At 60.6% G+C, this 25,531-nt stretch overlaps 1 protein-coding gene across 3 annotated transcripts in view; it reads left to right on the forward strand.

The window, feature by feature from the left end:
* Nucleotides 1-25,531, forward strand: part of TBC1D22A (TBC1 domain family member 22A) — a 123,367-nt gene that overhangs the window by 42,638 nt on the left and 55,198 nt on the right. For 2 of the 3 annotated variants that reach the window (XM_081083766.1, XM_081083765.1), the window contains exon 5: nt 23,224-23,294. In XM_081083766.1, coding sequence (XP_080939892.1) covers nt 23,224-23,294 — 71 coding nt within the window. Of the gene's footprint in view, nt 1-22,624; nt 22,908-23,223; nt 23,295-25,531 lie in introns of those variants that run through there. The other variant, XM_081083767.1, reaches the window with a different exon arrangement.

Here is a 25,531-nt window from a genome sequence, read left to right on the forward strand (position 1 = left end):
CGACCCAGGTCATTGTCAGGGATGTGAGACACCCCCACATAGCCGACTTCGGGGATTTAGCAAACAGCACAGCATCCTGGGACCAGTCTTCAGGTGACATCTGAAGTCAGGGGGGAGAGGAAGGCAGTGCCCTCACGGGCTGTAGGGTCCCGTGGGCATGTGGGAGCATCCCGGGGGCCCTCTGCCCTGCACCCCTCTTGGTGTGCAGGGAACAGTCAGCCGGGAACTGAGTGGTTTCTGAAGGAAAAGGACCTGCCCCCGGCGTCGCTCCCCTCTCCGACCCCGGGGTGAATACCGGGCGCAGTTCAAGGGTGACTGTCCATCTTCCCTGTAAGGCTCACACCGTTGTCCGTATGCCTGTCCAGCGGCATCTGTGTGAGACCTGGCACAGGGCGTGTGCTGCGTCTGTGGGTGACAGCCATCGTGCCGGCCAGGTGTGCTGCCCTGCGGCGTGTCCCGGATGACGGCGCACCTGCCTCATTGGCTGCTCAGCCCCGTGAGTCCACCGCTGGGGCTGGGCCCCCTGGGGCTCCTGGGTTAGGGCAAGGGTTGTTAAAAGGAGGGGAGGCTTTGCCCTGGCTGGTTTGGCTCAGTGGATAGAGCTTCAGCCTGAGGACCAAAGGGTCCTGGGTTCGATTCTGGTCAGGGACCTTGGTTGCAGGCTCTTTCCCGGCCCAGGCCCTGGTCAGGGCTCGTGCAGGAGGAAACCCATCGATGTGTTTCTCTCACGTCAGTGTTTCTCTCTGTCTCTCCCTCTCTCTCCCACTCTCCGTAAAAACCAGTGGAAAAATCTCCTCGGGTGAGGATAAAAAAAAAAAAAGAAAGGAAAAGGAGGGAGGCTTTATCCCCAATCTGCTGCCAAGGTTGGGCTGGGCTGTGGGCCCTAGGCGGTGGCCACCTGCAGCCAGCCTGTGACTCCGCCTCGGGGCAGCGTGGCCATAGGAGTCTGTGTGCCAAGTCCGGTCACTTGGCTGTGACTCAGGACACGACGCGCTACCAAGCACCCTGGACACAGGGCAGCAACTGGCCTCCCACTCCCAGGGATGGTGGACAGTGACCGATATCCGGCGAGCTTGTTCTGGCTGGGCACAGGCTGGGAGGTGACCGAGGCCACCGCGGAGAGGCCCCGGGCCTGTGGCTGGGCCGGCCAGGAAGGTCTGTGGGATGGGGTGTGAGGCGACTTGGGGCAGTGCCTCCGAGGGCGGGCAGCACGAGCTGCAGGGGAACATGTACCTCATATTTGGTACATGTTTGCCAATACCAGGCTCCGTGCAGGCAGCTGACGTGTGCTTGGCCTGTGCTGTGTAGGGCCGACATTTGTGGGGTCATGTCCATGGGTGTGGGGGCTGGGCAGGCGGAGCACCGGGCAGGAAGTGCGGGGAGCCGGGCCTGGGCAGTGAGCACGCAGCAGCCGCACATCTGCGCCACAGGCGAGTGCTGAGCTGTGTGCAGCGGCCCGTGGAGCTGTTCTTGGAACCGTGTAGAGGCGACGTCACCCTCTCAGGGTCACCCTCCTGTAGAGCCCACACCGGAAGCCAGGTGTGGCCGCGGAGCGTCCTTGCTCTGCCGCACTGCGGGGCTCTGAAGAGCGCGTGCCGTGCCGGAGCGGGTGGGCGGAGAGGCAGCCTGGTGCAGAGGAGCACACGCCACGGAGGAGGTGCTGAGGCCTCGGGCTCAACCCTGCCTCCGCCGCCTCATGCCTCCGTCGCGGACCCGTCCCAGGTCTCGGTTTCCTCAGCGGCACAGTCACGGGGCGGTGCAGGTGGAAGTCTCGACCCCGACTTTGTTCTGTGGGTCGGTGGGAGCCGCAGTGATCAGAACTGCCCTGGGGAAGCCGGTCTGGCCTCTGTCCCTGTGTGATGATCCCCCGTGGGCGGCAAGTGACAGAGGGTGACGCTGCGGTTCCCGCAGGGGAGTGGCTGCGCTTTGAGTGTGGCAGCCGGAGCTCCCTGGCGCCCTCTTCCTCCCCCTGCTCGGCGGGCACCAGCCTTTCTTCTCTGCAGGCCCCGCGCTCACAGCGGGCTCCGGTAGAATGAGGCTGTTTGGGGCCACTGGAGGTGGGGATGCTCCTGAGTCCTGAGGATCATGGCCTGTGACGCTGGCCTCGCGTCTGCGCTCTGTGCTCCAGGGGTCTATGATGGAGGCCCCCCGGCTCCTCCTGGACCATCCTCCTTCCTGCTGGGGCTGCCCGTTCAGGGTCCCCGGCCCCTGCCTGCCCCCCTGTGGCTCCTGAGCCCTGCTGAGGTGGACTTCCAGGGCGGGGAGGCGCTGCACAGGGTGAGTGCTGAAGGCCCGCAGGTGCAGGTGATGGGCTTGGGCGGGGTCTCACCCCTGTGTTGTTGTTGTGCTGCTGTCACACGGGGGGCGTGGTCACGTGGTAATGTTTCCCAGCCCGTGCAGACATGGGTTTGCCTGTTTCCACAAACTGGTCAGCAATGATCTTTTCTGCGTTCTTGTCCCTCAGCACTCTGCATATATTAATATTAAAATGTAAAATTAGCCGAGACCAGTTTGGCTCAGTGGATAGAGCGTCGGCCTGTGGACCGAAAGGTCCCAGGTTCGATTCTGGTCAAGGGAATGTACCTGGGTTGCAGGCACATCCCCAGTAGGAGATGTGCAGGAGGCGGCTGATCGATGTTTCTCTCCCATCGATGTTTCTAACTCTCTGTCTCTCTCCCTTTCTCTCTATAAAAAATCAATAAAATATGTTTAAAAAAATGTAAAATTATCTTTTTAATAATCCTATATAATAAAGAGGGAATATGCAAATTGACCATCACTCTGCCACAAAGATGGCGGTGTCCACAGCATAGGCAGGGGTTTCTGTAACACAAGATGGCCGTTCCCACAACGGAGGTGGGGTTTCCGTAACACAAGATGGCTGCACCCACAGCGGAGGCTGAGTTCCCATAAGGAGCCTTAACGAGCAATCAGCAGGGACCTTAGGCCACACCCCCCGCCCCGGTGCCAGGCCAGGGGACCTCAGGCTGCACCCCCTGCTTGGCAGGGCTTGACAGGGGACCTCAGGCTGCGTTCCCCGTCCCAGCACCGGACCAGGAGACCTTAGGCTGCACCCCCCGCCTGGTGCCGTGCCGGGGGATCTGAGGCCACACCCCCTGCCTGGCGAGGGTTGATAGGGGACCTCAGGCCGTGCCCCCCCCACCCGTTGGAGCTTGATAGGGGACCTCAAGGCATGCCCCCCGCCCTGGCCCGGGCTGGGGGACCTCAGGCCGGACCTCCCACCCTGGCGCCGGGCCAGGGGACCTGAGGCTGCGCCCCTCGCCTACCGGGGCTTGACAAGGGTGGGACCGGCCAGATCTGGATCTAGCCCAAGGGTGGGTGCTGGCCGGGTCTGGGTCTCGCGCAATTTTGAGGCGCATGTGGGTGGGCGGGGACTTGACTCTGGGTCCCATGGTGCACCCCAGACTCTGACAGGAGGAAGATTTCCATATACATCTTACTAATTTTTTCTCATCTCTGACACTTCTATTATAGAGAAAGGGCAAATAACAACATTAAAATATTTTCTCTAATCCCCTTTTGTGCACGGATTTTGTGCACTGGGCCACTAGTAAAAGCCTAATATGCTAATTAGACCGTACAGCCAAATGACCTTCCAGACATCATTCCGAACATCCTTTCAGATGAAACTGCAGTGTCAGGGGCCGAGGCAGAGGCGGTTAGGAGTGATCAGGCAGGCAGGCGAGTGGTTAGGGGTGATCAGGCAGGCAGGCGAGTGGTTAGGGATGATCAGGCAGGCAGGTGAGTGGTTAGGGGCGATTAGGCAGGCAGGCAGGCGAGCGGTTAGGAGCCAGCGGTCCCGGATTGTGAGAGGGATGTCCCACTGCCGGTTTAGGCCCGATCCCACTGCAGTTGGACATCCCCGAGTGGTCGCAGATTGCGAGAGGGTGCAGGCTGGGCTGAGGGACATTCCTCCCTCCCTTTATGAATTTCGTGCACCAGGCCTCTAGTTAAAGTATAAAATCTATTTTTCAAAGTCACTTTCTGGTCATTAGTACTAAGTACTAATTCACAGTTAATTTCAGTGAGGTTTTAGCTTTGCTTTGGCCAGTGTTGCTGCCTCTTGAGAGAAAGAGAAATCTTATTTTCATCTTAGCTTTTTATTGTCTCCCCTATTTTCCTTTTATTAATAGTGACAATTATTTTTGGTGATTTCATTCAATTACAGTTCATCGTGGGCTCCTAGCGGGCCAGGTGCGTGGTCCCGGGGCTCCCCTTCCACAGAGAGAGAGAGCAAGATGCTGGCAGGCGAGCAGGGAGGGGCTAGGACTCCTGTGTAAATTGTGACATTCTGTGAGCGCAGGTGAGCAAATGTTAGCCCACCTGAGAGTACAGTGGCGGGGGAGGGGCTCATGGCAGTCATGAAGAGCAGGTGAGCAAGCGTGAGCCAATGTGGGGGGTGCAGGGTGGGGGGCATGGCAGTCATGCAGAGCAGGTGTGTCCCCTGGGCTACCTCAGGCCCTGGGTGGGGCAGGGTATCCAAAGAGGAGATCTGACCATGACTCAGGGAGTGAGTGCTTAGGACAGTGGCAAGGGTGGACTTCTTTTTATTTATTTTTAAAATCTTTATTGTTGAGATTATTACTGATCTCCACCCCTCCCCCCTCATTACTCCCCTTCACCCGGTTCCTGCCCTGTTGTTAGTTTATTTTGATTTTTAGATTCAATTGTTGATAGGTATGTATTTGTTGCCATTTTGTTCATATTTTTGTTCTTTTTCTTCTACTTTTTCCTCTTCTTAAAGAATACCCTTCACATTTCATGTAATACTGGTTTGGTGATGATGAACTCCTTTAGCTTTTTCTTGTCAGTGAAGCTCTTTATCTGATCTTCAATTCTAGATGATAACTTTGCTGGATAAAGTAATCTTGGTTGTAGGTCCTTGCTATTCATCACTTTGAATATTTCTTGCCATTCCCTTCTGGCCTGCATGGTTTCTGTTGAGAAATCAGCTGACAGTCATATGGGCACTCCCTTGTAGGTAACTAACTGCTTTTCTCTTGCTGCTTTTAAGATTCTCTCTTTGTCTTTTGCCCTTGGCATTTTAATTATGATGTGTCTTGGTGTGGTCCTCTTTGGGTTCCTCTTGTTTGGGACTCTATGTGCTTCCTGTACTTGTAAGCCTATTTCTTTCACCAGGTGGGGGAAGTTTTCTGTCGTTGTTTCTTCAAATAGGTGTTCAGTATCTTGCTCTTTCTCTTCTTCTGGCAGCCCCATCATGCAAATGTTGGTACGCTTGAAGTTGTCCCAGAGGCTCCTTACACTCTCTTCATATTTTTGGATACTTTATTCTTTTTGCTCTTGTGATTGGGTGTTTTTTACTTCCCCATATTTCAAATTGTTGATTTGATTTTCAGAATCCTCTACTCTACCATTGAATCCCTGTATATTATTCTTTATTTTAGTCAGTGTATGATTAATTTCTGACTGGTCCTTTTCCATCTTTTTGGAGGTTTCCAGAAGATTCTTGAATAACCTTATAACCATGGATTTGAACTCTATATCCAGTAGTTTGCTTCCTTCCATTTCTTTCATTTGTGACATGTTTCTTTGTCTCTGCATTTTGGCTGTTTCCCTGTGTTTGTTTCTGTGTATTGGGTACAGCTGCTATGTCTCCTTGAGTTGGTAGAGTGGCCTTGTGTAGTGGGTGTTCTATAGGGCCCGTGGCTCAGCTCGGAGCTCTAGGTGCACCCCTTTATGGGCTGTAAGCACAGTCTTGTTGTAGTTGAGACTTGATTGCTATTGGTATTACTGGGAGGAATTCACCTCCAGGCCAATTGGCTGTGAGAACCAGTTGCAACTACAGTGGGAGAGCTTCTGTGCAGGAGACACCCTTATGGGGCAGGACTTGCTTCAGTGGGGCTTTGGTGCTCATTGAGTCTGCCCCTTGATGTGTCACTTATGGATGTGAAGAGTTGTACTCTGGGATGGTCTCACACTGACCACCTGGGTACACTGGCTATTGGGTCTCCAGGGAGTTGCAAAGTCAGCCACTGTCTGGGGCCACCCAGCAGGAGCTACAGAGAGATCTGCAGATTCCTCCTCTTTGTATAGGGGTTGGAAGTGCCCAGATGAGGCCCAGCTGTGAAGCAAGGCAGGCTGGTGCCAGTGCCGGTGCTGGGCCTTGGGCCTTTTATTGACATGTTTGGGGTTCCCTGATGCAGCTGCAGCTTGTTTGAGAGATTTTAGCCTGAGCAAGGACAGACCATTCATATGCAAAAGCCACTGCCCACAGCTTGGGTGGGGCTGTAAATTGGATGAGGTGGCATCTCAGGGAATCACCAGGGCGGAGCAAACAGAAATGGCTGCCACTCAGCCCTGTGACTGGGGAGGTCTCAGCATGGGAACAATGATCAGGAGAAAGTCACCCCCAAGTTCCTGCCCTGATGCCAGACAGTCCAGTTCCTCCTCGTATGTGTCTGTGTTCCCCAGGGCCTCGCCCGGCGCTGGAGCTCAGAGGAAGCAGGACCTTATAAGTTCAGTTCGTGGTGCCAGCCTTTTAAGCAGAGCAGCTGGGTCTCCAGCAGCCTCTGTGTCAGTGAGCCCCAGTCAGCACTGGTTTTTACAGCTTGTAGTTCTTATTGCCTGTAGGGACTTCTTTTCCGGCTCTGAGACCCTGGGCTGGGTGTCTGGTGTGGGGCTGAGACCCCTTGTTCCTCACAGGTGGCCTCTGCAGAGATGATCTCCCTCCCGATTAAAAAAGTGGCCCCCGTGGGTGCCAGACCAGCCTGTTCCCCGCCTCCACACCTCCTACCTGTCTCAGTGCGCTTTCTTCTTTATTTCTCTACTTGTGGGACTTCCATTCAGCCAGCTTTCCAGTGGTTCTGGATGATGGCGGTTCTGTGTTTTAGTTGTAATTTTGATGTGGTTGTGGGAGACGGCGAGTATAGGCATTTACCTATGCCGCCATCTTCCCTCCCTCTCACAATGGACCTGTGAGTCTCCCTGCGGAGGCAGGGGTGAGGCTGGAGGCAGACCAGGCCTCCAAGGAGAGCAGTGGGTGGGGCCGGCAGGCGGTGGGCTGTGCCTTCGGGAGCGGCGCGTGTTCTGACGGGGCGGGGCTGCTTCTCCCGGGCCTGGGTGAAGGAGCACTGCCTTTTCGTGTGGATGTTAAGTTTGTTCCTCTGTGATAGTAAGTATCATTTAAAATTACCCACGTTGAGTGTGTAAAGTTCAGCCTGTGCGTCAGAATGAGAGAAGTAATAGCTTTTCACGCTCGCCGTGTGCCAGGTGTGCGGCCAAGTCCTCCCAGTGGCCCTGTGAGGTGGGTGCTGTGATCAGCCTGGTTCTATAGACGAGGAAACTGGGGCTCACGTGCACGAGGTGTGACAGTGAGGAAACCCCAGAGCCTGGGCTCAGGCGGAGGTGCAGGCTTTGAGGAGAGTCTGCCCGCCCAGAGCGGATGCAGGTGTCGCCCCGCCATCCTCAGGGAGGTTTCTGTGGGCCTGTGCGCGCAGGCACCGTGTGGGCAGCCCACTGAGGCGCGGGCAGGTGAGTCAGCGGTGTGCGGGCGACAGGGTGAGGCCACGATTCCCGAGTGTCCCAAGAAGAGCTGAGGCAGAGGAGCTGTCCCGGGGCCTGGCCTGGAGGGCTCAGAGCTGTGTCAGCCGGGCACACGCTCCGCCCACCTGTCTCCTGGGGATCTTGAGATAGACAGCAAAGCGGGCCTCTGGCCTCTGCCCGTTGTTCTGGGAGGGGCCACAGGATGAGCCGTGCCAGCGTGTCCAGACTGTGTCCGGAGCCGCGCGGACCAGCTGCCTGGGGCTTTGGGAGGTGACAGGCCGCGTGGACCTCAGTAGCTTACTGTGACCTTCAGCGTCCCCAGTGGGAGCAGTGAAAGGTGTGTCCGGAGCAGCAGGCCTCTGCTTAGGTAATGCTGAGCCTGTTAGGATCTGGAAGCAGCCAGGACTATCTCCGAGAGGCCTCACTTGGGGTGTCTGACCCCTGGGACGTGTCTGTGCTCTTCCTGTGGTCAGTGTCACTGTATCCCGGGGCCACCTCCAAAGGCAGGTCCTCTCAGAAGGGCCAGGGCCTGCGGGGGGGAGAGGCAGCCCCACCCATGGCAGTGCCTGGGGTGGCGCCCATGCTGGGGTGGGACTGCAGTGGACAGCGCGGTCTCATCCTGGCCACACGCAGCACCACGTGGGTTCAGTGAATCACTAAGGACAGCTCAGCGGTGCCTGGCGGAGGCGGTGCTCCCGAAACGCAGTGGCGATGAATACGCCCAGGCCCAGCTGGGTGCAGGGCCTTCCGGGAGGGGTGGCAGCAGTGGCCAGGACCAGAGGTGCGCCCCTTGGGATGGACAGGGCACTGTGACTCGGGGCACAGGTCCCCATCCTGGGCGGCGCCCCCAGGGCAGACGCTGCCGAGCCACTGTGGGCGTCGTTGTTCCTGTAGCCCCAGGAAGTGCAGGCACTGGGAAGTGGATGCTGATGCCATTCCTTATTGGCCGGTCTCACCTGTACAGGACACCTTCACGTGCTAGGAATTCAGCGTCATCGTTTGGAACCGAGTGAGGTCAGCTCCCCTGCTCTGGCTGTCGCTGACATCTGGTGTCACACTGCGAGCCGTCCGTCTCAGGCGGGCCCGGTGTCGGGTGCCAGTGGCCACCTGTGGCTCTGGCTCCCCTTGGACAGCACAGGGATAGTGTGGGAGGGGCTGCCTATGAGGGTGGCGGTGGATCCTCTGATGAGGTGACACCTAAGCTTGGACAGAAAGATTGGGGGCCTCCTAGGACAGTGATGGTGAACCTTTTGAGCTCAGCTTGTCAGCATTTTGAAAAACCCTAACTTCACTCTGGTGCTATGTCACATATAGAAATTTTTGATATTTGCAACCATAGTAAAACAAAGATTTATATTTTTGATATTTATTTTATATATTTAAATGCCATTTAACAAAGAAAAATCAACCAAAAAAATGAGTTCGCGTGTCACCTCTGACACGTGTGTCATAGGTTCGCCATCACTGAACTAGGAGAAGGAACTCGTGACTTCCTGATTGGCGCTTTCCGAACACTCCCTCTGCCTTTCCTGGGGAGGCGGGAACACCTCGGAGGAGTTTCGTGGTCCAGGGAAGCTTGGTGGCATGGGGGGGTGGGCGGCACGGGAGAGGGCGAGACCGGGGGACCTGTTTGGGGCACATTGGAGCCTCCCAAGCTGGACCTGCTGGCGCTGGGGGGCCCTTAGGGCTGGGGCAGGGGTTAGAAGGGGGACCGTTCATGGGGACTGGCGGCTGTGGGAGAAAGGACGGGAGTGGTTGGGGGCACGTGGGGCTTGAGTGCCTGTGGGATGAGCTGGCTGAGATGTGGGTCGGCCGCTGGGGAGGGAGCTGGGCGAAGGGGAGGCCTCGGGGAGAACGGCTCGAGGGCACAGCGCCCCTTTCTCCTGTGCCAGCCTCCTGGGGGAGCACACTTCTTTCGCCTTAAAATACGGCATCTGAGTGCGCGGCAGGCAGGCCTCAGGAAGAGCTGGGGTCTCAGGAGGGGCTAGCGGAATAGCTGTGTAAACAATTTAAAGTTGATTGCTAAATGTCCATGATCCCAAATCCCTCTGCTGCCAGGAGTTTCTTAGCGATGCCTTTTCTCCTGGGGGTCCCCTCTCTGTTCCCTACCCAGTCGTGGTGGGCGTGGAGCTTTGCCCACTGGGAGCCACGCCCCTCTGTCCACTGCTCAGAGCAGCGCCCCCTCCTCCCCCAGCACAGCACCGGAGGCTGCCCTGCCTTCCAGCTCCTCCCTCTCTCCCACGCGGCTGGTGGCGGCAGAGATGCAGAGGAGCTGCTGTCTCCATCACCAGGGGCATGCGCTGCCTCCCGCCGGAAACGATGAGGCCGGGTCGTTTTATAAAGATCGTCTCACATACTAGACAGGCGCTATGGAAAGTCACGTTCCACACAGAATGCGTGGGGCCGAGAACCGCCGTGTTCTGTCTCGTTGCGCAGTGAGTCCGGCCTCTCCCTCGGTGCCTCCCCCGCAGGCAGGCGTGGGACAGGCACACGTGCCCGGCGTTGGGCCCGTGGCTCCCGTTTGTGTCTGCAGGTCCCCCCGCTCCGCGCTGCCCCGTGCCTGCTGCCCTGGTGTTCTGGGCTCGCTGCTGGTGCAGGTGACGGCTTCCAGGCTGTGCCTGTTCGCTAGACGTGGTGGGTTTTCTGCCCACGTTGGGGACCGTCGCGCTCTCTGTTGGAACTCTGTGCCTGCTTCTCTGTGATGGTGTGCGCGTGTGGGAGCGGGTTTCCATGAGGGAACCTTTGCCCTTTTGGTCCGGAAGGTGGATGGGGGCGGCGGGGGGTGTCTGGGCACCTGGCGGGAGGCCCCTCTGATAGCAGGTGCCTTCTCACCAGGGCTCCCGAGCCCACGGTCCGAGTCATCATGCCGGAGTTACACCGAGAAAGTGGGGTTCAGAGCTACTGGTCAAAGGTCACACAGCCACGAAGGGGTGGGGCAGGGTTTGAACCCACTGGGCATTCTGGCTCCTCCTCAGAGTGAATGCGCTTCGGGGAAGAGGGAGCCTGCGCCATGGCAGCCCCTGGAGCACCGCACCTGCCCCTGGCGCTCTGCGTGCAGCGCTGCTCCGCGTCCCCCGACGCTGGAGGAGGAGCAGGCACACGCTCTGAGGCCGAGTTGTCTCTGTGGACAGTCTCTGCTTCTGCAAAGGGTTCCAGGCTCCACGGGCTGGCTCTTAAAGGGACAGTTGGCATGACACCATCCCTCTGTCAGTGCGGGCTGGCTCCTGTGTCGCGCCAGCCTCGCTGTGGGAGGCGCAGGGCCAGACCTGCTGTGTGACCTTTGTCAGTGTTCCCACCCGGCTCCGTCCTGCCCGCGAGGTGGGTGGAGGCTGCGGGCTGCTGGGGTGCTGGCGTGGACAGAGCTGCTTTTCCTTGGTGACCGGATGCAGGAGGCACGTGGCCCCGACCACTCGTTCGCTGTGCAGCACACGCAGTTTTGAGAAATCACAGTGGCGATCGGTGTCACTTCAGAATGGAAGGAAACGGTGATCATGTGTGTGCGGCGATGGAGTTCGTGGGAGCGCTCCGCCGGGCCCCTGGCTCGCGGTGCAGAGCCGAGGACTGCGACCGCGGAGCCCCCGAAGCGCAGCCGGCCACTGCCCGGGCCCGGTGCTGAGGCGGCCCAGCGGCGGGCGCCGGCCCCCTTTCGCTGGAGGCCTCTGTCCTAAAGGTGTGGCCCCGCCCCCCACTCAGGGACACTCAGCTTTCCCAGGCGATTGGTCGTGGCTTTTTTTTTGGTTAATCCCCACCCCAGGATGTTTTTTCCATTGATTTTTAGAGAGAGTGGAAAGGCAGGGCGGGGAGAGGGGTGATTGAACCTGCCACCTGCTGTGTGCGGGCCTACGCCCCCCCACTGAGCCACGCTGGCTGCTGTGCTGACATTTTTGCATGGAGAGCGCAGGGGAAGGGGCTGGAGCTGCTGGGTTCTGACCACCTCATCTCGCATAGTTACACCCTCAGGACGGCCCTTCCTGGTCGCAGGGGGCGCTCACACCTTGAGCCCGGGCTGGGCGGCAGCGAGCCGGGAGCTGGCCTTGGTCTGACTCCACCGTGGAAGTCAGGCCACCGTGTCCAGGACGGCTCCTGACTGCGCTGGCACTCGGGTGACTGCTGCAGGGCGGGGAGGCCACTGCCTGGAGAGGGGCTTGTGCTCCGTGCTCCTCGGGGTCTGTTTATGAGTCTCCGCGCAGCCCTCTCCGCTGCGAACCCATCCATGTCCTGCTTCATCCTGAGGAGTGCGGCTGCCGGTGCCAGTGACCTCTCCTCTGCCGGCTCCTGAGCCCCGGGAGGCAGGCGGGTCCGGTCCTCACCCTCCTGTGCGTCTTCCCCGTCAGCACACGGGCCTGTGTCAGGGCTGGCGGGTCAGTGCTGGGCCCGTGTGTGGCCTGGGTGCGCTCGGGGAGGCCGCAGTGTCCGTGACAAGGACTGACCTCGTGCCCAGGGTGGAGGCCAGGGGCTGGCTGGGGTGCTGGCGTCTCTGGAGGCTTCTGCCAGGATGCCGTGTGCCACACCCACTCCCGTTGCAGTGGCCAGAGGGCCGCATGGCCAAGGCCCGCCTCAGGGGCAGGAGTATGTAATGGTTCCCAGGGAAGCGGTCCCTCGAGCTGGGGTGCGCCCTCCAGCCAGGGTTTGTCCCTTGCAGGGCCCGCATCCTGGCGGCCGAGCGGAAGGCGATGTGCGGAGGCGCGTCTCGGGCTGCCCGGGCAGGAAGGGGTGCCGCCAAGCGGGCGCGCGTGGGCGACAAGGAAAGGAGACCTGAGAGGTGTCAGAGGGAGGTGGCGCCCCAGGATTGGGGACCCGTGGAGTGCGGGGTGCAGGGGCAGCAGGAGGCTGGGTTTGGACCCTGGGTAGATGGCACGACCTCCTTGGAGAGGAGGCCATGGGCAGGAGCAGGTGGGCAGGGCGGCATTGGGTGCGGGACACTGGGTTTGTGGCTCCCTGAGGACTGCGATGGTGGCAGGTGGGCCACTGCAGCAGCTCGTGGGGTGAGGCACAGGACGGACAGAGCCACCGAGGTTGCCATGAGCGGGAGGACCTGGGGTGAGGGCTCCCTGTGCGGGACATGGTTCCGGGGTCTCCGTAGAGCCTCTTGTGTGGTTTCCAGCACATTCTCCAAGCGGATTCTCTTGGCCACATTTTTTAAAAATACGTTTTTATTGATGTCAGAGAGGAAGGGGAGGGAGATGGAAACATTCATGATGAGAGAATCATGGATCAGCTGCCTCCTGCACGCCCCTCACTGGAGATCGAGCCCGCAACCCGGACATGTGCCCCAACCGGGAATTGAACGGTGGCCTCCTGGTTCACAGGTCAATACCCAATCACTGAGCCACGCCAGCGGGTTTGGCCACGGTTTTAAGAGTGAGGGAACCGAGGCTCACAGAGGTCAAGAACGTGCCCCAAGGTCGTGCCGCCATCGAGGCCGAGCCGCAGTCAGCCTGGTGCTGGGCACAGGGCACGTGACTGCTCCTTCTCATGGAGGCCGCTCCCAGGCCTCCGCTCCAGATCCCGTCTAGTAGATAATGAAATTTTCTTGTAAGCAGTTTTTCAAGAGCGTTCACCCCAGAGCTGATGGGCAAGGTAATGAGGATTCCCGTTAGGGCTCACCCAGCAAGCCCTGGGCCTGAGCGTCAGCAGGGGAGTGTGCGGCGGGTTCGGGGTCTGATTTATAGCTGCCTGTGCCCACGGCTCTGGCAGAGGCTATAAATAAAATTAAAAGAAATGGAAACAATGCACCCATAAATCGTGTTGCAGAGCCTCCGATGGCCTTTTAGAGGAACCCCGACAAAACGCCGTCTGGCTCTCTGTCTGCGGGCGCAGGGCAGCCATCACCGTGGCCGAGCCAGGAGCACGGACAGGCTGGGCTGGCCTCGTGGGTGTGGGAATCCGCTGACCCGCTGGATCGGCTGTCAGGTGTCCGCCAGCGGGAGGTCCTGGGTCAGCCCGGCGCCCGGGTACAGGCTGTCAGGTGACGGTGGGAATATTGGGAGGCCAGCCAGTGTGGCTGCCGTTCCTTCTCTCTTCCAAGTCCACACAGGGAGGTGTCCTGGCGAGGTGGAGGCCCAGCGGGGAGTCTGATTGGGATGCCTGTGTCACTGGGGGGAGTGGGGTTTAAGGCTGTGAAAAAGGTGCCTTCTTAAAAACGGGCTGCTCACTTCAGTCATTTACTTTTTAATGTATGTATTTTTATTGATTAGGAAGGAAGGGGGATTGAGCGGTGCTTGGGCGCCATGGATGAGCAGGGCGATGGGTGTGTGCTCGGCGCGTGCTCGCGAGGATGGAAGCGGGCAGAGGGGAGGGGCTGGGTGTGCGTGGCCACGGGCCCAGTTCTTCAGTGGCGTGGGGCCTGGTGGACACTGTGCGTGCCGGGCCATTGGTGGGACATGCACATGGTCCCACCTGTTTCGTGGGGTGACCGTGGACTTGGGGACATCCTTCTCCTCATCCTAAGCCTGCCATTTTGAGCAAGTTTTAGACCTCCAAACTGCTGGCCTTACCTGTGAGGTGGTCTGTGGGCGTGGTGCCTCAGGCGCCTCTGTTGCTCGCAGCAGGTGTCCCCACCTTCCCGTGGGAGTGAGTGCCCGCCTTCCCGTGGGAGTGAGCGGTGCGCTGCCGGTCCCAGCTGGCGGCGAGCTGTAAGTGTGCAGTGAGCACACGGGCTCCGTGAACAGCCCTGCGTGGAGCGGTGCCGGGAAACGTTCGCGGGTTACTGCCCCCGTTGTGTGCATTTTTACAACAATCATGACAACTACCTCGCAGAGATAGAGGCGACAGAGGACGAGAGGAGCCAGATGGTGCTCTGTGGCTCTTCACCCGATGCCCAGGGACCGAGCGGCTCTGGCTGCCATGGCAAACTGTCGGGCATGCTCCCTGTGCCCGTGGATGAGCTCCTGGAGGCCCCCGGGCTATCTGCACCAGCAGGCACACAGTGTGGCTGCAGCACTTGGGGGCGGCCCCGCAGCCTTTGGGATTGAGTTGCCGTCGGCGGGGTCACTCATTCTCCGGCTGACTGACCCCTGCTAGAGACTTCTGGAAAGTTCTCTGTAGAGGGGCCATAGCATGTATCTTCTGTTTGCAGCGTGGTTACTGCTAGCAGGTTCTCTCGGGGGAAGGAGGTCGGGCCCCCTTTGTATTAAGGGATGTAAGTGACGTCTTGTTCCAGGATGATTCCCCTGTGAGAACAGCGCACTGTGGACGGTGCCCGCTGCCAGCGGACGGTGCCCACTGCCGGCGGACGATGCCCGCTACAGGCGGACGGTGCCCACTGCCGGCGGACGATGCCCGCTACAGGCGAATGGTGCCCGCTACAGGCGGACGATGCCCACTGCCGGCGGACGATGCCCGCTACAGGCGAATGGTGCCCGCTACAGGCGGACGGTGCCCACTGCCGGCGGACGATGCCCACTGCCGGCGGACGATGCCCGCTGCCGGCGGACAGTGCCTGCTGCCGGCGGACGGTACTCGCTACAGGCGGACGGTACCCGCTACAGGCGGACGATGCCCGCTGCAGGTGGACGATGCCTGCTGCAGGTGGACGATGCCTGCTACAGGTGGACGATGCCCGCTGCAGGCCTTGCTGTGCCAGCGATGTGTGGGGGGCTGGGCGATCCCGAGCCGGGTGTGGTGGTTGCCAGCCCTGGTGGTTGCAGTCCCCGTCTCGCTGGCTGTCATGTGCAAGCGTGTGGGCCCGCTGCTGGCCAGCCTCGCTGTGGTGAGCGCGTGTGCGTCTGTGGAGACACGCTGGGCCGCACTTCTCCTCGGAGCCACTCGCGGTGCTGGGGTGGGGGGGGAGTGATGGGGAAGCGTCTGCCGCGGTCCCGCCTGCCGTGGTCAGGGTCAGTGAGTCCCGTGCCCCGCTGCTGAGAATGGGAAGCTTTGGGGGGCTGGCTGCCTCCCCACCTCTCCCCGCTTCTGGGAAGTGTAGCAGCCCAGCTGTGACAGCAAATGTGTCCCCATGAAGCACCTGGGCGGTCATCTCCCTCGTTAGGCGCCCTCCCGGCCTTCCTCACGCCGGCCTGTGCCGCCGTGGGCCACAGCGCAGCCTAGAGAAGGCGCCCGCGGTGCACAGCGTGTGGGTGACATCAGTGAGGACCCCCCTGGTAGCCGGGCGTGGTGGTAGGACAGGGCAGGACTGGAATGGGCAGGGCTGGGAGGACAGTGGGAGAGCAGCGCGTAACGGGGCGTGCGCTGAAGGGTCCTGGGGAGGCTGGGCGGGTGGTTCCGCCTGGGTCGCTGTGGCGTCCTACCCAGCCTCAGGCTGACGCGGCATGGCCCTGGTGGGTGGCAGGACTGCCGTCTGAGCGTGGTAGCAGGCTCGTGGCCTCGCGTGACTCCTGCAGGGAGAGCCCTGCTTGCGGAGGGTGGGCCCGGCTGTCCCGGAGGCACAGCGTCCTGGGTGGCGAAGGAAGGGCTGTGGATCAGTCTCGAATCTTGGTCCCGGCGCTGCGGCCCTGAGCCTCTGCAGAGCTGCACGAAGTGTGCCCGCAGCGCCGCCTTCCTGCCCTGGGCCCTGCGGGTCTGCGGGCAGCTTCCTGTGTCAGCGGCCATGTCTGTGAGGCAGGCGTCCTCGGTTGTTGTGGAGAGAAGAGCTGGAGCAGAACACTGGGCTGTGGAGGTTCCTGGGGAATTCCTTTAGGGGCAGTGCCCAGCTCCCCTCCGCCGGGAGGTGCCATCCTCCTCCGTGAGCGTGCCTGTGCTGGGCGCCCGGCACCCGGGGCCTGCTCCGTCTTCTGCACGGGCTCTGAATAAGTCTTTTGTTCCATTGAGAAGATTAAGGGCAGTATGTGGTTGAAAAAATTTTAATGAAGCACCTAACAGAGCTATTATTCATTTTTGAAACAAGTGGCTGCGGTTACCATAGTAATGCTAAGCCTCCGCTAAACATGCTCCTCTCCTCTCCGCTGCCGTCGTTTTTGTCAGAAGCTGCTGGGGGAGCTGCGGGTCCACGGGCCCGGCCTCCGGAAGGATTTCCCAGCTCTGCTGAGTTCCATCATTCAAGGAATTTATGTGGTAGGAGCATAAAGCTTATAAGTCTAGTTTATCATATCTATCATTTAATTGTTCATGCAAGCCAGCTCTTCATGTAGCGATTTACAGTAATCTCGGAGAAATAACAGTTTTGTGTCACAAGATGAATAATGCGTGCAGAGAAAGTGTTGAGCGCCTTGGAGTCATCATGCTCACACCCGCTCCTTCGTGGGGAAGTGATAGAACGATGCTCGTGCACTCGCTGCAGCCTGGGGGCTGGACGTCGTGCTGTGTGCGCCCGGTCGCCAGCCTCAGGAAGGCCGCTGTGGGGGACGGGCACCTGGCTGCAGTGATGCGCAGGCGGCAGCCTGCCAGAGAGCGGGCAGAATGTCGCCGAGGGCCCGGAGGGTTGGTGCGGAGAGAAGCTGTGATTACAGAGGAGACGTGTCTCCAACGTGCCTCTGGGACCAGCTTCGGTGTTTGCTGTTGGGGTTGTTGTGAGGTCCAGCCAGGGGGGCACCCCTGAGAGCTTGGAGGGCAGAGTGTGCCCAGGGCTCCCTTCCTTCCTGTCCCCTCTGCCCAGCAGCACACGGGGCGTGATCTGGCGTGTAAACCGTGAGGCTGATGTGCAGCAGCTGCTGCGGTTTTCGGGGAGGATGACTTAGGCCCTGTCCCTCCTCGGCGTTTGCCCCGGGCCTGGTGACAGCCTCCAGCCGGGGCTCTGGGCCTGTGAGTCCCTGCTCTCCTCGCCGTTAAGGTGGGAGGAGTCAGTTCCCCGGGCCATGTGGCTGGGGCCAGCGTGTGGGGGGCATCTTCTTGGCCAAGGATGAGGGCTCTCTCCTGGGGAACCGGACGCAGCTTTCCAGACGGGAGGCGATCCATCATGGCTGCAGGTCTGAAGGCTCTAAGCCAGTTGTGAAAAATGCCAAACACAGGCTGAGGTGGAGAGCACGCCAGGCCCCCCTCACCGGGAGTCAGCAGGATGGTCCGCGGTCTGTCTCTCCCCTTCCTTTGCTGTGGTGGTTCAGCGCCGGTCCAACAGCATGTCCCCTCCCATCCTGTGCCTCTGGCTCCAAAACCCTGCCGGTTTCTACATGGCACTGCTGGGAGGCCTCCAGGCCGTGTCTCCCTTCCCAGAGTCTCCTGTGGGTCCCCCAGGCGGCTGGACTGGGGGCCCCGCCTTCCTCGCGTCGGAGCCAGGGGTCTGGCTAATGGGGCGAAGGCTGTGCGGTCTGGGAGCCCATCTGTGGTGAGCCCCCTCGCATTGGAGAGCCAGGTGGGGGGGGCTCCCCACCCTGGAGGCATTTGTTACGTTTCAGGCTGTTTGACGTTTAGATTTCCCTGTGTGAGGCCTGTCGTCGAGGACGTCAAGGATGTCGCCAGCCCGGGAGACTGGGCGGCAGAGGGACTGGGAGGCAGGGGTGGCCCCTCCCCTTCTGTGGTGGAGATGGGCGCACGCGGGACTGCGTGGCGCTAGGCCGTGTGGGTCCTTGCCTCCCTCTGTGGAGTCTGCTCCTCACCCCCCCCCACCCCCCCGTATTCACATGACGTGGCAGATGTGACAGTTGCTCTTTTCTCTTGGCCTTCAGTCACGCTGCCAGGTTGCTGCTGGCTCCCAGCCTCGTGTCTTCCCCAGCAGGACTTCTGAGACCTTCATCACAAGATGCATGAGGCCGCCGCGCTGCGGGAGCCCTGGGTCTGCAGAGGGGCCCGCTCACCCCAGGGAGGGGGCTGAGGTTTAGAATGAAGAGTTTCAGCTCCAAATGGACCTTCATATACAAACACTAAACATGTAAAGGGCCTGCTGTGCTCTGGCGCCTGGGGAAGAAGTTGGAGAGTGTGTGTGTGCCCTGGCGGGCGGCGCTGTTGGTTGGCTCATTGTCCCGCACTCCAAAGGGTTGCAGGTTTGATCCCCGGTCAGTGCACACAGGAGGCAACCCATTGATGTCTCCCCCCCCCCCCGCCCCCTTCTCTAAAATCAATAAAAACCTGTCCTCGGGTAAAATAAACGCAGTGAGTGAACAGATGGAGGCTCTGCAGTGAGGCCGGTTGGCCCTGCACGCTGCCCTGCCCTGGACATTCTTTCTGGGCAACAGTTACTCTGGGAAGGAGGAGCCGGGACGGGTGGGAGAGTGAACCTGACCTCAGTACTTGGAAGGCGGCTGTGCTCCCCGGTAGGAAGGGTTGGCTTGTTCAGAGCGGCAGAGGCACAGGAGCGCCTCTGAGCTTGTGGTGGCTCCAGCCGCCTCTCCCCGCAGGGTGTGTCCCAGGGTGGACGGAGCTCTGCTGGGGCCGGAGGCGGGGAGCGGCTGCAGGGGAGGCTGCGAGCAGAGAGCTGGCGGGAGGGGGTCTGGGCCCACAGACTCCTGAGCCTGGCTGCAGGGAGCGTAACGCAGGCCGCGCTGCATGTCAGCACGGCTCCTCAAGGCGGCTCCAAGGGTTCCGATGGCGGGGCCCGGGGCAGCTGGGTTATAGTCTTTAGAAACCCCTTGTCCCGGACTCTGCCATCTTCACTGAGATAGAAGCCACCTTTCAGTGTCCCGCTCAGGGACTCTGAGTGAGTCTGTAGAGTTGTGTCACCGTCGCTCTGTGAATTTTAGATCTCCGAACCCGGGGCGCACGAGCAGTCACCCCCCTGCCCCCCCGGCCCCAGGCAGCGCACATCTACCCCCGCCCCCTCCCCCCCACCCCCCAGCCCCAGGCAGCACACATCTACCCCCTGCCACCTCCCCTCCCCCCCCTCGCAGAGAGGTGCTTTTCCCGCCTCGCTGAGGAAGCAGCTGGTGTTTTAATAGGATTTGTCTCCCCGTCAGGCATCTGTGTGTTCACTGAAGTACGTTCCAAAGCAAGAGGAAGGAAGGGAGAGGGGAGAAGGGAGAGGATCCCACCTGCGATCTGAGCAGGTCACTGCATTAAACCAGCACCATCAGACAGAAGCAGCAGGCCCCTCTGCCCCCCTCGGTCATGGAGTGTCTGCAGGGACCATCTCCCCAGTGGGATTGTACTGATGCAGCCTTCACAGTGCAGATCACAAGGAATTGTGGTCTTGGCATTGTTTTCATGAAAATAGCTCAAAACTTTACTTTTCAGGATGCAAACCCGCTGTTGTGGAGGAAAGACATGTCGTTTCTCGTTTATTTTCGGCATCTCAAAACTTCTCACACTTCAGCTCGCTCTCTTGGAGGACGGGGTTTTGCAGTGTGAGTGCAGGGAAACGGGACCGGCGGCTGAAGGAACGCCAGACACAGCGTTCAGCACAGACGCAGGCCGCTGCAATAGAGGCTGGAAAGGCCATGCAAACATCATTCACGAGAAAACTCATTTGCTTATAATAATGCCAGAGAAGGTAAACATCAAGACAAAGGGTTTTATTAGAGACAGAGGGATGTTTCATAATGATAAAGGGCTCACCTCATTAAGGAGATAATATCTTTCCAAATGTGTGTGCGCCCAATAATCCAGGTGCACAATGCGTGAAGCCAACATCGACGGGAAGAGAGAGGGAGGGACACATTCCCAGTCAGAGGCCGACCTGTAACTGCCTCCCTGAGCGTTGAAACGTGCACGTTTAACGATCGGCAAGAGGTGAAAGATGCGCGCGCACTGCCAGCCCCGGCCCTCACCGGGCGAGAAGGCACCCCAGCGCGGGAGGATGCGTCCGTCACCCGGCAGACTGGGGTGAACACCACAGCACTGCGGGCACCGGGTTCCCCCCCAACGACTGTCCATTAGAGGTCGGGCTGACGGCGAGATTCCAGGAAATGCTCCGGTATCTGGACCTTTGTCGACACCCTTCTCTCACGACTCACGTTCAAAGGGTCATGGAGCGCTGGAGAGCGCTGGAGCTGAGCGATGACGGCGCACACAGCGCGTGTCTGATCACTTGGAACAGGCCTGGCGGGAAGTCTGTGAGAAGAGGGCCGGGGCTTCTGATCCAGCAGCAGAGCTGCCACCTCAAGAAGCTAGGAAAAGAGGAGGACACTCACCAAAACCGGGTAAAAGAAGGGCAGGGGGAGAGGATGGAAACAAACCAGAGAACTGGAAAGTGGAGAAGAAGGCGACTCAGCAGAGCCTACAGTCGTTCCTGGGAAAGAGCAAAACAGACCTGTCGGTAGACTTATTTAAAAACAAAGCAGACGCCCAGTGTGAGGAAGGGATGGGGAGACAACACTACAGACCCACAGACATTAAAGCTAAGGGGGTTCGGGGGGTATTCCAAGTCTACGCCAAAGGGTTCGAGAAGGCACGTGGAATGGACGGACTCCGTGAGAGGCAGGGCCTGGTGGAGGGACCAAGAGGAATCAAAGCTTTACGACGGGTCCTCAAACTACGGCCCGCGGGCCACATGCAAATACAAATATTGTATTTGTTCCCGTTTTGTTTTTTTACTTCAAAATAAGATATGTGCAGCGTGCATAGGAATTTGTTCATAGTTTTTTTTGAACTATAGTCCGGCCCTCCAACGGTCTGAGGGACAGTGAACTGGCCCCCTGTTTAAAAAGCTTGAGGACCCCTGCTTTACGATCTCCTTGTCAATTTAAAGAGTCAGTGGCACGCACACCTTCAGGGGAGAGCGTCAGGTCCGATGGCGTTACTCGTTACTCGTGAGCTCTGAACGTTTACAGCAGGAGCGACCTAGTCCCCAGAGGCCTTTCAGAAGGGGGGGCAGACGCTTCTCACCGCCGGTTACTCAGGCAACATGAGCCCCTCCAAACCTCACGGAGAAGTTGTAGGAAGCGGGAAGCAGAGGCTGATGTCTGAGGAAAAGACACGCAGGCCGTTGTAGTGGTTCTGGCCGTGCCCGGGGAGGTGGGCCCTGGGCTTGGCTGTGCCTCCCTTCCCCCTCCCCCTCCCCCCCTCCCGCGACCCGTGCCCCCAGGGACGTGCCCTGAAGTCACGCTCGCTCAGCGGGCCAGGGGCCCCCTTCCTCTGTGAGTCTAAGTAAAACCAGTCACTTTCTCCGTGGGCTGGTGTCCGTGTCTCGTTCAGCTTCTGCCTATACCCTCTTCGCTCTATTTCATTGTTTCTGCTGGTGGAGAACGGCTGTCGATTTCTGGTTTTGGTCTGGCCGTGGTGCTGGGCTCGGAGCCCGGTCCTCTGCCTCCTGGTGTTGCCGGCCTCTCTCCCTCGGCCTCCCCGGAGGCGGGTCAGGTTCCTGGGGGGGCGGCCCCCCTCACCTCCGACCCAGTGCCTCAGAGGGTTCCCAGCAGCGAGGAGGCCTCTCAGGAGCCCAGCAACGTGCTCTCTTCTCCGCCTGCCTCCTCCAGGGGTGCTGGGGGGGTGCTCCCCGAGTTCTGGTGGGAAGGTGGATGGGCGAGGGGGCCTGAACTCTGTGAGGTGGCTTTCCCCGGCGGCCCAGGTCAGCACACAGGGGAGCCATGCTCTCCGGAGTGACCCCACCCGTGGGCCCTTCCTGGAACATCTGCTTCTGTCTTGGTCGCTGGGTGTGTGTGGACCCTTTGTCTGTGTCCACACGTGACTGGGTCTGTGGTACCAAACCCTCTTCCGTGCCAGCAGGTCACAGAGTGGACAGACCTGGGAGAGGGTCCCTGAGCTCCGGGCCCCCTGGCCGGCTGCTGCCTCCTCTCCCGGCAGGGGCACGCCCGGTGAGCCAGCTGCCTCTGTGGCAGCTCCCTGGGCGCCGGCGCTGTGGTCAGACCCTTCTCTTACCTCTGACCTACGCTCGGGCCCCCAGCTGTGGGCTCGTCCCCGAGGAGACGGCTGCCGGGACCTGGAACCGGAGGTGTCCGGGCTCCTTCCCCAACGGACGGCGTCGGGAAGGCCACCTCCCCCCGGGCCGGCCTGCGGGCTCGCGTGGTGTCCACTTAGGGCCCTCGGGGACGGGGAGGGTTGGATCTTCCCAGGTGGCTGTGACGTGAAGTTGTTGCTGGAACTGCTGCCCAGTCGCTCTCCACACACTGCTTGGGCTTTAGAACTGGAAACGGTGAGGTGCTGGCGCTGTTTTGGTTGATTCAACCACCGGGGCTGCCTCCTTATCCGTCTTTATTCCGAGTGCGAATCGCCTGCTCCCAGCTGTCGGTGCTTCTGGACTTAAAGGGAAGCAATGTCTGCCTCAGGGGCAGTGGGCCAAGTGGCGACACACCTGCACGTTGAAATGCGTTTCTGGCCACGCAGGGCATGTGAGTGGGACTCAAGGAGACACGAGGGTCAGGCAGGATCCAGGGGCCCGTCCCCTGCCCCTCCGTCCCCTGCCCCGGGCGGCCGGCCCGCCCTGCGTGACCTCTGCACGTGCGGGTGTTTTTAGGCAGAGTGACAGCCCACTTGGTGCGTGCAGCACCCACACCTTCATGCGTGCAGCACCCACACCTTCATGTGTGCCGTGCACAGGCCTCTCCAAGGCACTTTCCTCCAAAACTCGTCCAAGAAAGCGACCGCACAGCGTTCTCCTGCTGAGGGTGAGAGGAGGAGCCACAGCCGCATTGGGCGTGAAGTTGGGGAAAGGCAATGGGGGTGGAGAGCGAGCAGGAGGCAGCGAAGGCAGTGGGAGGGGAGGAGGGAGGTGGGGGCACTGGCACCTCTGGTCCTCCCCTGCCCCAGGGGGAGCGGGGACACGGGTGCACTGACACGCGTGTCCTCTGAGCGGCCGTGCGCCCGGGTGGTGCTGACTGCTCGGATGCCCATCGTGGAGGTGCATCTGGCGGCACGTGGGGGCGGGGCGGCGCATGGGCGCTGACTCACTAACCCCGATTCCCTCGTCTCTTCTGCCCACAGAGGAGCTGCGGAGGCTCAGCTGGTCCGGGATCCCGAAGCCGGTGCGTCCCATCACGTGGAAGCTCCTCTCAGTGAGTGCTCATCCCGGGGCCTGCCCGTCGCCACCTTCCACGTGAGGGCGGCCCCTCGTCCGTCCCATGAGGGCGTCCGTCCCCTGTGAGGGCGGCCTCTCGTCCATCCCCCGGGAGGGTGGCCTCTCGTCCGTCCCATGAGGGCGTCCGTTCCCGTGAGGGCGGCCTCTCGTCCATCCCCCGGGAGGGTGGCCTCTCGTCCGTCCCCCGGGAGGGTGGCCTCTCGTCCGTCCCATGAGGGCGTCCGTTCCCTGTGAGGGCGGCCTCTCGTCCATCCCCCGGGAGGGTGGCCTCTCGTCCGTCCCATGAGGGCGTCCGTTCCCGTGAGGGCGGCCTCTCGTCCATCCCCCGGGAGGGCGGCCCCTCGTCCGTCCCATGAGGGCGTCCGTTCCCGTGAGGGCGGCCCCTCGTCCGTCCCATGAGGGGGTCCGTCCCCGTGAGGGCAGCCTCTCGTCCATCCCCCGGGAGGGCGGCCCCGCGTCCGTCCCATGAGGGGGTCCGTCCCCGTGAGGGCGGCCCCTCGTCTTTCCCCCAGGAGGGCAGCCCCGCGTCCGTCCCCCTCATCTGGCCAGAAGTGTGGCTGGTCACCGGACGCCTGGTCTGTCGCGATGCAGGCCTTGGGCTGAGGACAGGCCCACCCTTGGCCTCATGAGGAGCCGGGGTGACAGGGCTGCCAGGAAATGTGAAGCCCCGGCCAGGGCGGCTGTGTGTTCTCGCCCTGACCTCCTTGTTGTGAATAATCTCCCTGAGGCGTGCAGACCTGGTGAAAGGCTGCGTGGAGAGGAGGCGGCGGAGGGCCAGGGCGTGTCGGACGTGCTTTCTGTAGCTCTCAGCCATGGCGCCGGGGCAGGCTGATGGAAACGGCCTCTGTGATGAGGGCGGAGCCCTCGCTCCCCACCGCACAGAGCTCTGGTCCGGGGGCCGCGTGGGCTAGGGGTGGGTCATGGCCCTGCGCCCGCTCGGGGCTCCCGGTGGGGCAGCTCCCCCTTCATTGTTCTGGAGCTAAGTCAGCGGGGACTCTCTTTGCTCTGAATGGGCCTGACTTTGACAATTTAAAGGACGCTTTCCGCTAATGAGTCTCAATCAATCTGCAGCTTAGCGCCTCGTAATCCTAAACACGGTGCAGCCTGAACAGTGACTGCGTATTGATTAAATGCTCTCTTGCTATTCAGTTAGACCTGCTGCAGTTGCTGGTGTTTTGTTTGTTTTAAGCGTTTCTCTCCAGTCTTCCTACCTTTCCCTTTAAGGTGGGTTTCCAGCTCCTCAGAGGGAATTGTGGAAAGTTGGGGTGAAAAGGCTGTGAGGCCCCTTCACGGCAGTTTGCGTTGAGGGTGTTCTGCGTCCCTGGGCAGGTGTCGCGCGTGACCGCGTCCTGTTCTCTTCCTTCGGTGCCCGACTGCGGGTCACGGTTAGATCCTCTACATGCTGCCCAGGGATTGGCCTGGGCCTCGGGGCAGAGGAGCCGAGCGGAGAGGCCACAGGTGCCCCCGGGTGGGCGGGGACAGGGTGCAGCAGAGATGTGGCAGCCCCGGCCGCCCCCCTGGACCTGGCTCTCCATGCTGGGCGCCTGGTCGTGCCGCCTGGGAGCTTGGGAGGTACTGACACCGAGGCGCCCACAGGGTCCCAGGTGTGCCCAGGGTTGCACTGCTGCTCCAGCACACTGGGCTCCTGGGACAGGGAGAGAGGTGCCTGCTGGGAGTGGGGGTGCGGGGCTGCCTGGGCACATGTGGTCCCGGGGGCTCAGTGGAGGGCGGGGGGTGCTCTGTCCTGTCTACTCTGCCTCCAGGACCCAGGGCTCAGCCCTGCACCAGGATGGAGACGTTACCATTTATCCAGGTCAGTAGGACGAACAGCCTGTGTCCTTGAACGTGGACCTGTGTCAAGGCCCGTGAACAGGACTGCTTCCTGTGTGTCCACGACCCGTCAGAGACGTGGTCCGGTGGCTGTGGGCGTGCTGTCCTCAGGGGCGGTGGCCCTGGGCCTTAGTGAGGGACACGAGAGGCGCTCCTGCTGCTGGGAGCCCCTTCGCGCCCCGCTGAGGCTCACACTGGCGCAGGTGGCGGCTGTGCACAGCGCGCCGTGGGACGCACAGCCTGGGCCCTTTTTAAATGACGCTTCAGAGACCTCGAGCACAGCTGGGGAAACGGTCCCGCCTGCGCTGGTGGTAGAATGGTTACAGGCGGTGACATGGGTCCTGCGTCCCCGCCTCTGGGGGTTCGCACGTGGCCGCAGGGGGC

The sequence above is a fragment of the Myotis nattereri genome (genome assembly GCF_964212035.1).
Source record: "Myotis nattereri genome assembly, chromosome: 2".
NCBI lineage: Eukaryota > Metazoa > Chordata > Mammalia > Chiroptera > Vespertilionidae > Myotis > Myotis nattereri.